The sequence below is a fragment of the Psittacula echo genome (genome assembly GCF_963264785.1).
Source record: "Psittacula echo genome assembly, chromosome: 5".
Lineage (NCBI taxonomy): Eukaryota > Metazoa > Chordata > Aves > Psittaciformes > Psittacidae > Psittacula > Psittacula echo.
In genome coordinates, this window is record NC_137739.1 from 17,143,391 (window position 1) to 17,154,835 (window position 11,445).

The following is an 11,445-nucleotide window of genomic DNA, read 5'->3' on the forward strand; positions in this document are numbered from 1 at the left end:
GCTCCCACCCGAGCGCATGCGCGGTGACTGGAGGGTGCCGGTTTCTCGGGAGCACTGCGCATGCGCGCAGCCGCCTCGTCGTCCGCCGCAGCGCGTGCTGGGCCAAGATGGCGGCCGGTACGTCCGCGCGCTGGCTGGGGGCCGCCGCCGCTGTTGCGAGAAGCCGCGGGCCGCGAGATCCCGGGAGGCTGCCACTCGTCTGGCTCCTGCGGGGGCTCCGCGCCACCCCACGGCCCGCCGCCCGCCGTCTCCTCCTGCCGCTCTGCGCCGCGGGTGAGCGCAGCCGCTGGGGCCTCCGCGGGCCGGGGTGGGGGGCCGGGGGCTGCCGCGGCGGGGCCGGCGCGGGAGCTGGGCCCGTTCCCCCGGCGTAGTCCCGCCTCTTGCCCTTCGCGGCCCCGGCCCAGCCCTCACCCGGCTCCTCTGCCCTCCTCTCCCGTAGGGACCAGCCGCGCCGCCGCCGCCTTCCACAGCAGCGCCGCGGCCCGCGCCAAGGAGGACTATTACCAGGTGCTGGGGGTGCCCCGCACAGCCACCCAGAAGGAGATCAAGAAGGCATACTACCAGGCACGTCCTGCCGCGGGAGCCTGCTAACTCAAATCTCGCGTGTCTTATTTCTAATTCTTGATTGCTTCTTGTTTAGCTGGCTAAGAAATACCACCCCGATACAAACAAGGATGACCCGAAAGCTAAAGAGAAGTTTGCTCAGTTGGCAGAAGCCTACGAGGTAATATACAGGATTTTATTTGATGAAAAGGAGGAAAAGTTGAAGAGTAGATGGGGAAACAGTTTTGGTGTGCATTTCCTGTAAAACCGTGGCTGGATTTTGGTGTCTTGTACTTCAGGCTTGAGCACCTCTGTCCCAGTGGTGTCTCCAGGAAATCACTTAACCCAAATATCCAATTTAGCTGAGTATGTTGGGGGCTCCTTCAGTTTGTGCTCTTTCATAGCAGTGGGTGACTGGCATGGATGTCATGGTCACCCCCATGGAATTATCAGTCTTCTTAATCAAAAAACCCTGGCTGTAGTTACTGGCTGTTTGACACAGCAGTTCTTTTCACCGTTCTTCCCCAGTCCCTTCCTCCTTGCTCTTCAGCTTGTTCTTGTGCCAGTTTTTGCCCTCTTGGATTTTCAGATCTAGCCCAGCACTCACCAGCTTTCACCCAATAAATTAATAATCAACTCTATAATGTCAGTTATATTTATTTATTAAGAATCAGTAAAGTCTTGTTGTTTTCCTGATGCTGACCTGAGAGGCATCAGAGCAGAAGCAGCTTCTTGGTTCTTCATGTGCTCCTGGGCTAGCCCTCTCATGACAAGGTCTGAAAGCATGGAGGGCTTGGGGCAGTGAGGATTGCAGCCTTGGATTCTCCCAAGAGATACTGCTGTGCAGTTACAGACTGCTTTGCTGCTGCAGATCTGCACAGTGGCATGATGGCATCCTTCTTTGCTTCCAAGGTGTTAAGTGATGAAGTGAAGCGGAAGCAGTACGATGCGTATGGCACAGCCAGTTTTGACCCTGGGGCGACAGGTGCCGGCGCGGGGCGGCAGTACTGGAGCAGCGGTCCCTCCATCGATCCCGAGGAGCTCTTCAGGAAAATCTTTGGAGAGTTTTCGGGGTCCCCTTTCGGCGATTTTCAAAATGTCTTTGACCAGCCACAGGAGGTATGAAATGGATTTATTTGCTGAGTGATGAAAAGGAGAATTTAAAACCTCAGAAACTGAAGAGAGATAGGTCTGTCACAGATCACTCCCAGAGCGAGCTTAAGCAAAGAATTGGTCTGGGAGTGTCAGCATCAAGCATCCCGTTATTTGGTGGGGGATTGATTTTGATAAACTGTGTAGGTACATTTTCCACAGCTCCAGCCAGAGTATTCTTCTCTGTACTTGAGCTATTCCATCTGGAGTTTCCTGACACCAGTTGGTGCTGCCGAACAATTCCACTGTTGCAGAGGCATCTTTTCTGCTGTACAGTGATTTACACGTCTGCTTTGATCTGTAATGCTAAAACCCACAAAGTACCTTTTAAATATAAACCAAGCCTTCCAGCGTTAGGTTTGGCTGCTTAATTGGCTTCATTTTCAACCTAATTGGCTTAACTTTGCGTTGGAGCCTGCAATGAAACCAAGCCTGTGTCGTCGTCTTTGTACTGCAGCTTAGTGCCGTTTTAGATGTTGACAGTTCATGTGCTGCCTTCAGAAATGCTTGGGACTTGCTTCACTAAAAATGACCTTTTAATTCTAAACAGAATTTCCTATTCTGTGCAGTCATCTTTGCTGATGACTTCCCTTGGTGAGTAAAGAGTTTATTGAGGAAGATCAGATGCTGTCATTGGGTTTTAAAGCCTTCACCCTCACCTGTTGCTGAATTCCCATAAAATAAAACCTTTAGGAATAGTAAGGGTTTTCCTGAGAGCAGAATAACACCTGACTTCTACTTTTACTTCCTTTTCTATTTTTAAATTGGATTTCTGCTGACTGGTGTAGCCATCATTCCTATAAAGTCTGCTATCCTTTTGTACCCTTTTAATTTCTGTGAGACAGATTATTGCTTCCTCAAATGAGGTAAACCCTCAAATGAGTTGTGTGTCCACCCGTTTCTTCCCCCTGTTTGTTACCTGAGTGTATTTTAAGCATGATTTTATATTTGGCCTAAACCAATTTCAGTCTGCTTAAAACCCCACCACACACCAGTTGTAGATCGATGTGTTTATTTCCTGTACAGTATATCATGGAACTGACATTCACCCAAGCCGCAAAAGGTGTTAACAAGGAGATTGTGGTGAACATCAATGACTCCTGTGAGCGATGCCATGGGAAAGGACACGAACCTGGTACCAAAGCACAGCGCTGTCACTACTGCAATGGCACTGGCATGGTAAGTACTTCTTAAGACATGAATTATGCTGTGCTTTTCCTTCTGGGGACAGGTCAGTCTCTTCCACAGTGAAGAATTCTGGCTACAGTCATCAGGTTATCTTTGGCAAAGCCAGGTTAATGTGGACTTGATGTTAATCGGCACTAGGAAGATCTGCTTTGTATTAAAGAAGAGCTCTGCCCAGCTAACAGCACTAGCTGTTAAGGCTACATCATCTGGTATCACACGTCCAGCAAACCGTATTACAGAATGTAATGGTTCTGAAATTACTTAATATTTATGTAATCTAATGATTCTGAAATTATTTGGACATTAAATGGGAAACTGAGGGGTGGAGGAGGGAGGAAGGTGATGATAGCCTCAGAGTAATAGTGATTCATGTTACTTACAGTATGTAATGATCGAGCTTCAGGCTTTCAAATTCCACACGCTGGCACTGGCAGTGACTCTGTGACCAGAATACCTTTGCGCACAGAGCAATTGTAGTTGGTCAGAGGCGGCTGAAAGCTCTTCCCACCATTTCTTCGTGTGCTCCAGTCTGGTGGGTAGCTTTCACAGTGCAGTCTGTAGCTTAGCCTCCATAACGTTTTTGTGGTCACTGGCAATAATTCATGCAAGTGGATTGTCCTTGGATTCCTCAGAATACAGATACTTGTAGTTGCCTGTGAAATAGTGCTGTCAGGAGCACTGGTCGTCTGGCACATTAAAGCTTAGAGATGTGAAGTGTGTTTCCCTTCCCTTCGCCATGAGGCACTTGCTGAGAGTAGTGATGGTTTTCAGTGGAGATCAGAATACGACAGCAATTGGATCTGCTGCAGGTTCTCACAAGCAGCATCCTCTTTGGGTCTCTGTGCTGCTTTTCTGCTCCACCCCTTGCTGAAGGATGTCACTGTCTGTCAGGTTGCATGTATGATTAGAAGGACTTGGATGTGCCAGGCCTGGCACTGGCAGTGTGTTGTGGAAGTGAAAAGTACCATCTGGGTGCTAAATATTTGTACAATCTGTGTTTTCTTCACCAGGAAACGATAAACACCGGCCCTTTCGTAATGCGATCCACGTGCCGACGGTGCGGCGGTCGCGGTTCCATCATAACCACACCGTGTGTAGTATGTCGAGGAACGGGGCAAACCAAACAGAAGAAGACAGTGATGGTCCCTGTGCCAGCTGGTTAGTGTTGTGCTTGTGCACTGCTCTCTGTTAACTAACTAGTTATGCGCTTCCAGTTGGCCAAGAGCAAGGCACTTGCCTCCAAAGCTTGGCTGGTCCCTGCTAGAGCAATGGGAGAAGTTTTCCTGCAACGAAGTTATCTAAAGAGCAGAGAAGGTTGATAACTTGGCAGCTGAAAGGGCCGGTGATGAGATGAACTTTCTGGCCATGGATATAAATGTTTGCTTTGCCCTTCCTGAGGCAAAGTTTTGGTTCTCGCATGGGTCATTCTGAGCAGGTTTTGAAGAGTGAAACTCTCAAAGGGTTTAATTTCTTGGGTCTTTCATTTGTCCTTTGAAGCATGGGGAGAGGGTGAGAATCTTGAAAGCCTTAGCTTGGCTCAGGAAGGTGTTCTGATGGTCTTCCTCCCACCAAAGAGTGGGGCTGAAGACTTGGTTCTCCAAGACCACCCTGAGTGAGCAGCCTATAATTTTCCTGCAGCTCATGGAGGCTGCCATGGTCTTTAATCTGGTGCATTTCCCTCAAGAATTCTGTAGGGGTTGAAATAAGGAACCTTCTTGGAGTGTAGCAATTGTTGGGGATATAAACATGTGCTGACACCTCCTTCCCTGGACCACAACTTTTGGGCTCTTATTGAGAGTGTTACTGTGCTGCTTACTGGTAGGTTGTGTGCCTTGTGCTGGAGGTGTGGGTGCTCCTGTCATGGCTGCCTTTCAGGGATCCAAGAGTTGTAGGTACACATATAACATATGGATTGTAACATAAGGTAACATTCCCTCTTTTCTTTCCTGATTGCAGGTGTTGAGGATGGGCAGACAGTGCGGATGCCTGTGGGGAAGAAAGAAATCTTCATTACGTTCAGGGTACATATCATCAGCTATTTTCATTATTAAGCTGATTGCCTGTTCTCTTCACAACTGTCTAAATGGGGCATGGAGGAGGAAGAGTGAGTGATGCTTTGAAACAGCTGAAGTAACACGATCCATGTGAACTTTCCGAGATAGTAGATCTGCATTGTAACCAGTGGTGTAACGTTCAGTCTGCTTGTGGAGAATTGTGCTGCTTGTTCCAGGACAAGTAGGCCCTTACAGTAGCGGGCATCAAAATGCAGAGTAGATTCCTGATGCCTTGGGTCTTTGACTTGGCAATGTGCAGGAGCTGTCTGCTCACAGGGCTGGGAGTGCTGAGCAGGGCTGCAGGAATGCCCATGAGAGGCATTTGCACATGTTCTGTACCTGGGGCCCTGTTCTCCTGTAGGTGTCCTGTCATGCAACTAGCTCTGTCAAGGAGAAAATTTTTTTCAGTGGTGCTGGAGGATTTAATTCTCTTCCAGCTTGTGAGGCCACTTCAGAGGTGCTTTCCTCCCTCTTCTCTTCCGGCTCTCCCCTGTTCAGGTACTGGACAAGGCAGTGTCTTCTCGATCTCCACAGAATCATACTGGCACTGATAAATTAACAACAGGATTAGGGGAGGGAATTGCTGAACTAGGAAGCAGGCATCCTCCTAAGCCTCTGACTAGTCATGGCTATGTCAAGATCTATGTGAGTCTAAAAGACTGAACATTAACTTACACTTCTGAGCTGGGTCTGACTGCGGTGTTCCGGTATGTTTCCTTCAGAGAACCTTCAAAGCAGTTTACTATGAGAACTTTGTGATGGTGTGCTCACTTCTCTTTGGAACTGCCTGCCTTTTAGGTTCAGAAAAGTTCTGTGTTCAGAAGAAATGGAGCAGATATCCATTCGGATCTCCTCATTTCAGTAGCGCAGGCTGTGCTGGGAGGTACAGCCAGATGTCAAGGCTTGTATGAGACAATCAATATCACAGTAAGTACCTTTATGTGGAAGAGCTTGGGCATAAATTGATGTGGGACAGCAGAGACTCCTTCTTTGTTGCAGAGGTGCATAGATGTCCTAAGTCTGCCAGTGTCACGTTTCAGACTTGGTCAGGATTGAGTGTCAGGTAGTGTGTGACCTGCTTGCTCCCATGTCCTTTCTGTGGTAGGAACAGGGAGAGGAAGAGCTGGCTGAACAAATCCCAGCCAAGGTCTACAGGCCATGCAAGGTTCTTTCTTTACTCATTCCTTCAAAAACTTTTCTGTCATTACAGACTTGGCTTCTGAATGTGTCCAGATGCATGAATGTAGCACATTTCTCCTGTCCAGCTTTGAAGCTTGCTGGAGCAGCAGCTTGTTTTTATAGCCATGTAATGCAATTACTATGGAAATGGTTAAACTGGAGTAATAAACATGACACCTCTGTGTTCATAGATACCCCCTGGTATTCAGCCAGACCAGAAAATTCGAATGAGTGGGAAAGGCATTCCCAAGGTTAACAGTTACGGCTACGGAGATCACTACATTCACATAAAGATAAAAGTTCCTCAGTAAGTAGAGCTAATACAAGTTTCTGTGAAGTCTTCAACTTTTTGAAAAAAAAACCAAAAAAAACATTGCCCAGAAAGATTTTGTCAAAATTCCTGCTTTGTCAAGGTCCTTAATTTCTCTCTGCTGTGAATGCTAATGTGAGGTAGACTTTTGGGGTTTTTAAATAATACCATTTGGCAAGCCAGCTCTAAAAATCCTGCACCCTGGAAATGCAGAAGTACACCCTTGGCTCCTGGGGTGAAGGAAATGGTTCACCTTGTCTTGCTGCACTTGGAGTTCATTCCTAAGGCCTCCCCACCAGATGTGTGTTCTGTTGCAGCTCCACTTCTCAGCACTTGGGTATGCTTTGATTTTTATTGTAGTTTGATGAAAGGCAGTGGGTCATCTCTCCTCTTCCACTCTTATTCTGTCTAGATCATTAAGAACTCTGTAGGGATTCTCAGTGTACGTCAGGTGTATTCCTCTTGTACTTCCAGTAGCTGCCCCTCATGTGTGCTGCTGGAGAAAGTTAAGAAGAGCTGTAGATAGATTTGTCCCTAAAGACAGCCGTAACCATTCTGTGTTGGACCTGCAGGAGGCTGACGGATCGCCAGCGAGCCTTAATGATGAGCTACGCCGAGGATGAGGCAGATGTGGAGGGCACAGTGAACGGGGTCACAAACACAGCGTCAGGTGAGCGGTGCCACTTGGTGCTCCTCCTTGAGGAGCTGGTGTGGGAGTGCAGACTGCTTCTGGAGGGTTCCTGGGGAGGAAGGTGAGTCAGGGTAACCTTGAGACTGCATCAGCACAAACTGCCAAGCACGTTACTTTGGAAATGGTTTCAGTTTGATGTAACACAAAGCAAGGAGATTCCCTCTTCCCAGAAGGCATTACTCAAATACTTCCTGGACAAATCTGCGGCTGAAGAGAGACACAGATTGAGATACTCCAGGATCCTGATGAGTTGTGGAGTCTCACTGCGGTGATTATTTTCTGCTTCAGCTCCTGGGCCAGAAGTAACTTGTCTTAGTAGTGCAGATAGGAAGAGAAAACGTGCTTCAGGACAGTTTTCTGTGTGAGCTAATCCATTGTGCTTCTGACCGCATCAGGGATGTTTCCCCTTGAAAGCCAAAGGGAAGCGCTGCTATCCAGGCTGCTCCAAGCCACGCTCAAGCCACATGGGGGACAGTAGGGTAAGAAATGTTCATTGGTGCTGAGTATTGGCTCCAGTCAGTAGACAGGGTCTAGCATGATAGAAGGGAGCAAAGTCATCTGGGAGCATCGTGAAGCTGCTTTCGTCTCGGATTAAAAGTTTTGATTCAGGCATTGTGTTTTGAATGTCAGGGGTGAGATACCTGGCATCTGTAGCAGCTAAAGACAAAACGTGGTAAAATAGTAAGACAAGAGCTTTGTCTTTCATTACTGGAAAGCAATTTTTTCTTTGCTCATATTGGAACAGTGAGCTTTACAAAGTCCACTGGATTTCTTTCTGTGCTTCAAACCTAAAAGGGTATTTATGACTGCATAAAGGCACAGGCAAGAGCCTTTCAGGAGCTACCAGATGATCCCAGGAACATGGGTCCTCTCTACTACCTGTGCCAAAGCCTGAGAACTAAAGGCTGAAGTTCAGGACATTAGAACGCAGTATCTGCTAAATACTTACTGATGTGATGTTTGATAGTGCTTTCATAACAAGAAGTTAGGTCTTTTCTACTGAGGGTAAGCATTAAAGGTCAGCCTGGGGGGGAAGGCGAGAGATCTCCAAGCACAACACTTTCATTCCAGCTTTCTAAAGGCATTTATGTGCCAAAGGGGGAAAAAATGCTCTCCAGATTTGTTTTTTAAACCGCAAACCTGCCAGTTTTTACCACAATTAAGCAGCAAGGTGGATTAAAAACACTGCCAGTAGTAGTTGGTACAGAGACAGGCTGGCGCTGAAAGCGTGTTCTTGCTCTAGGCAACAGAAATACCCTGAGTGGATGGATGGAGGCGTGTTCTGCCACCAGCCTCAGTATTTCATAGCATTGCATCAGTCTGAGCTCTGCAGTCAGCTGTGGGAGGATGGGGGGAGGATTGGACTATGTGTTCTCTCTGCAGGAAGAAAGCTTGAGGAGGATTTAGGGGTCTTGTTATTGACAGGTTTGCCACAGAAGAAGCAGATTAGCCAAGAGGTCTCCTTTCTTCTTGCTATGGACACTTCTTAAGGGACAAACAACTTCTCAAGACCTGTTTATTCAGGAAAATGATGTTCACCACTGCCAGGAATGTTCCTTATCCAGACACTTGATCGGAAATACGTGTAGCCTTTTTCATTCTAGCCCAGGTTAATTTTCTCCTTGTCAGAGCATTGCTTGTTATTACATGAAGCAGGTTCACTGTATGGTTTGGCACTGCTTTGCTCTCGAGGGTCACAACACAACCATGAAACAGGAAGAGAGATTGTTCCAGGAACTGCCAATACATCTTTTCTTCCCTGTAAAGTGATGGGTGGCTGTGGACAAGTTAACAACCTGGTTTTAATGGCGCTCTCTCAATTCGAAGTTCTCATTTCCAGAGCCTGTGGGGTCCCTGACTTGATGGTGCAGCAGAATTCCCTTGCCAGTTGGAAGGCTGGGGAGAGGGCAAGGGAACACTGTTACCTGGGCTCACAGTCATCTTTTGCACTTCTTGGGGTCCAGGCTCTCCAGCACTTTCACTCTGAAGTGTCCTGCTGCAGCCTTGTACTCAAGGACACAGCTGCCTCGACTTGACCATTCCTTTAGAATAACCCTCTTGCTTTGTCCTGAGTGCTGGCTGCTGGTGGGAGATGTATCTGACTGCAGCCCTTTGCTGTTTGTGTCCAGGTGGCAGGGCCACGGCTAGCGCTGACGCAGGCGGGGATAGGCCTGAGGCTGAGGAGAACAAGGAGGGATTCCTTTCCAAACTTAAGAAAATGTTTAGCTCCTGACACCCCATCCGAGGTAGGAGGCCTCTTGTGTTTTATTGTCATCTTCCACCCACCACCACTAAGCAGAACTTGCACTTCTTGGGAGATAGAAGCAGGAGAAGCACAGCATTGCTTCTCACTTAGCCTCAGGCCTTCCAGCCACTTGTGTGAAAAGCCCTAGCTGTCCCCTGGGACCTGAATCAAAAAGCCAGGGACTAAAGCACATTGTTGCTGCAGCAAAAATGCTGGGTGCATTTTCAGGGAGGCTGCTGGCCTCTGCTGCAGCTCTGCTTCCTCACCCACTCAGTAGCTGTACTCAGTTCAAAGTACCGAGGGTGTTCCTGTTAGCTAGAATGGGTTGTTCTGTCACTGCAGAGCCCAAGCTTGCTGACAGGTGCAGGGGTCCTGCAGAGCCTCTGGTGCTGGAGTGCTTGGGCTGGACTCACCCCTCCACAGGCGTACAGCACCAGGAAGGCATCAGTCTTTGTCACAAAGCACGTTCAAGCTCCTGCCACACAAATGAGTACAGTGTTACATCTCAGGGTGCCAGTTAGTTGGTGTTGGCCTGCTGTGAAGCTGCACTGCACACTTGGAATCATTCTTGACAGGCACAAGTGTCTTGGATTCCAGGGGCTCAGCTTCCTGGCACTGGAGGCTTCAAATGTGTCTGCTATGTGTGGTGACAGCACAATGGGTAAGGTGGGAGGTGTGCTCACAACATGGGCTGCAGGGGCTGATGTGCTCAGGAAATGCTGAACTTCTCTCTTGCTTCAACCACAGGGAAGCGCTCTACTGGAAGCTAAGAGCCAGCAGCAAATCATCTTTGCAGTTGGGGAATGAATCCTTCTGGCAGTGGGCTCTGGAGAGCAAAGGATGTCAGCGGCATAGTGAGAACCCCAGCTGGAGAGGTGACACACCACTGAGGCACCAACAGCCATTGTGATAGAAAACCCACCCACCATCCCAGGACATGGTAATGAAGGAGAATGCCAGCTTTGCAGAAATGCAGCGTTCTCTCTGAGGTTGCTCCACAGTCCCCACTGCTGCTGGAAGCTTGTCTGGTAAAAGTTAACATTGAAATATTATTTAGAATCCAAACCAGTGGGAATGTGAAATAAAAATTGCGTCCTTCCTGCAGAGAGCCGAGCAGTTTGCTGTAGGGAGCCCAGGATGGCTGCTGCTCACTCAGGTGCCCTGCTGAATGCTCCACTTGTTTGGAGAGCTTAGTGCTACTTATCTTCTCCCAGGAGACTTGGTGGGTCAGCAAGGTTTCATCCTGTCTTCATGATAGCCCTCCTCCTTGTCTCACACAGCTCTCGGAGCAGGATATCCCTGGGGCTGGTCTGAGCTCTGCTGCCCTGACTCCCTCAGGAGCTGGGGGAGGGTGTTTGTCCTGCTCATTTCCTGGACAAAGAGTGGGGATGGAATCTGCTCTTTGCCTCAGATTCCCTTCCTCAGTAACTAAAGTACTACACAACCAGTGTCGCTTCTGAAGGGGTGCAAGTTTATCACTGAGCCCTTTGCCAGTTTGGGACAAAGTCTTTTATTACATTAGCACAACCCCCGTAACGTAAATGATTGGTCAAAGAGTCGTCGTTCCTACGTGTGTGAGAATGCAAGTGAAGTGGATCGCTCCTTCCAGGTGGTGGAGCTCGTGCAGTGAGTGTTTTCATGGTTGCTGTAGCTCGCTGTTGTTAGTTACACCCTGCAGCTACCACCAGCCCACATACTAATCGACCACTTAAACAAGGACATGTCATAGTCTTGCCTGTTTTAATTTGCTGAAATAAAGCACACGTTGCCTCCTGATCAAACTGTCTGTAAAGTGATTCTGTATCCATGTAAATAAGATTGACTTCATAAAGATATTTAACACCTTTTGTGCCTTGCTGCCTTGTCTGCTCCTCCAACCTTGTCTTCACCCCCTTCCCTCTGCCAGGAACAGGAAAGAACAGGAGTGTGTAGGGCTCAGTGTCCTGAGCCCCTCTCTGGTGGTTACTGACTGTAAGCACAAGCAAAGACTGCCAAGGCCAGAGCTCTAATCGAGCAGTATCTTAAGTATGGCCAGGGGGAAGGGGAGGGTGGTCAAAATTGCTTTTTAAGTGAGTCTTAAGTC

General features: G+C 48.3%; 1 protein-coding gene across 6 annotated transcripts; it reads left to right on the forward strand.

Annotated features, from left to right (window-relative positions):
• The first annotated feature begins 82 nt into the window (after positions 1-82).
• DNAJA3 (DnaJ heat shock protein family (Hsp40) member A3) lies at positions 83-11,167 on the forward strand. 6 transcript variants are annotated; one of them, XM_080617746.1, is made up of 12 exons: positions 83-273; positions 440-564; positions 641-724; positions 1,456-1,662; positions 2,722-2,874; positions 3,894-4,041; positions 4,840-4,904; positions 5,736-5,864; positions 6,308-6,423; positions 6,999-7,096; positions 9,247-9,363; positions 10,110-11,167. In XM_080617746.1, the coding sequence occupies exons 1-11, from the start codon at positions 108-110 to the stop codon at positions 9,348-9,350; spliced, it is 1,395 nt and encodes a 464-aa protein (XP_080473872.1). In that variant the 5' UTR covers positions 83-107; the 3' UTR covers positions 9,351-9,363; positions 10,110-11,167. The 6 variants fall into 6 exon arrangements, 5 of the variants coding, with proteins under 5 accessions (XP_080473872.1, XP_080473873.1, XP_080473875.1 ...); XM_080617747.1 differs by lacking the exon at positions 9,247-9,363; XR_013956854.1 differs by lacking the exons at positions 6,308-6,423; positions 9,247-9,363 and having other exon boundaries at positions 5,660-5,864.
• The last annotated feature ends 278 nt before the right edge of the window (positions 11,168-11,445 follow it).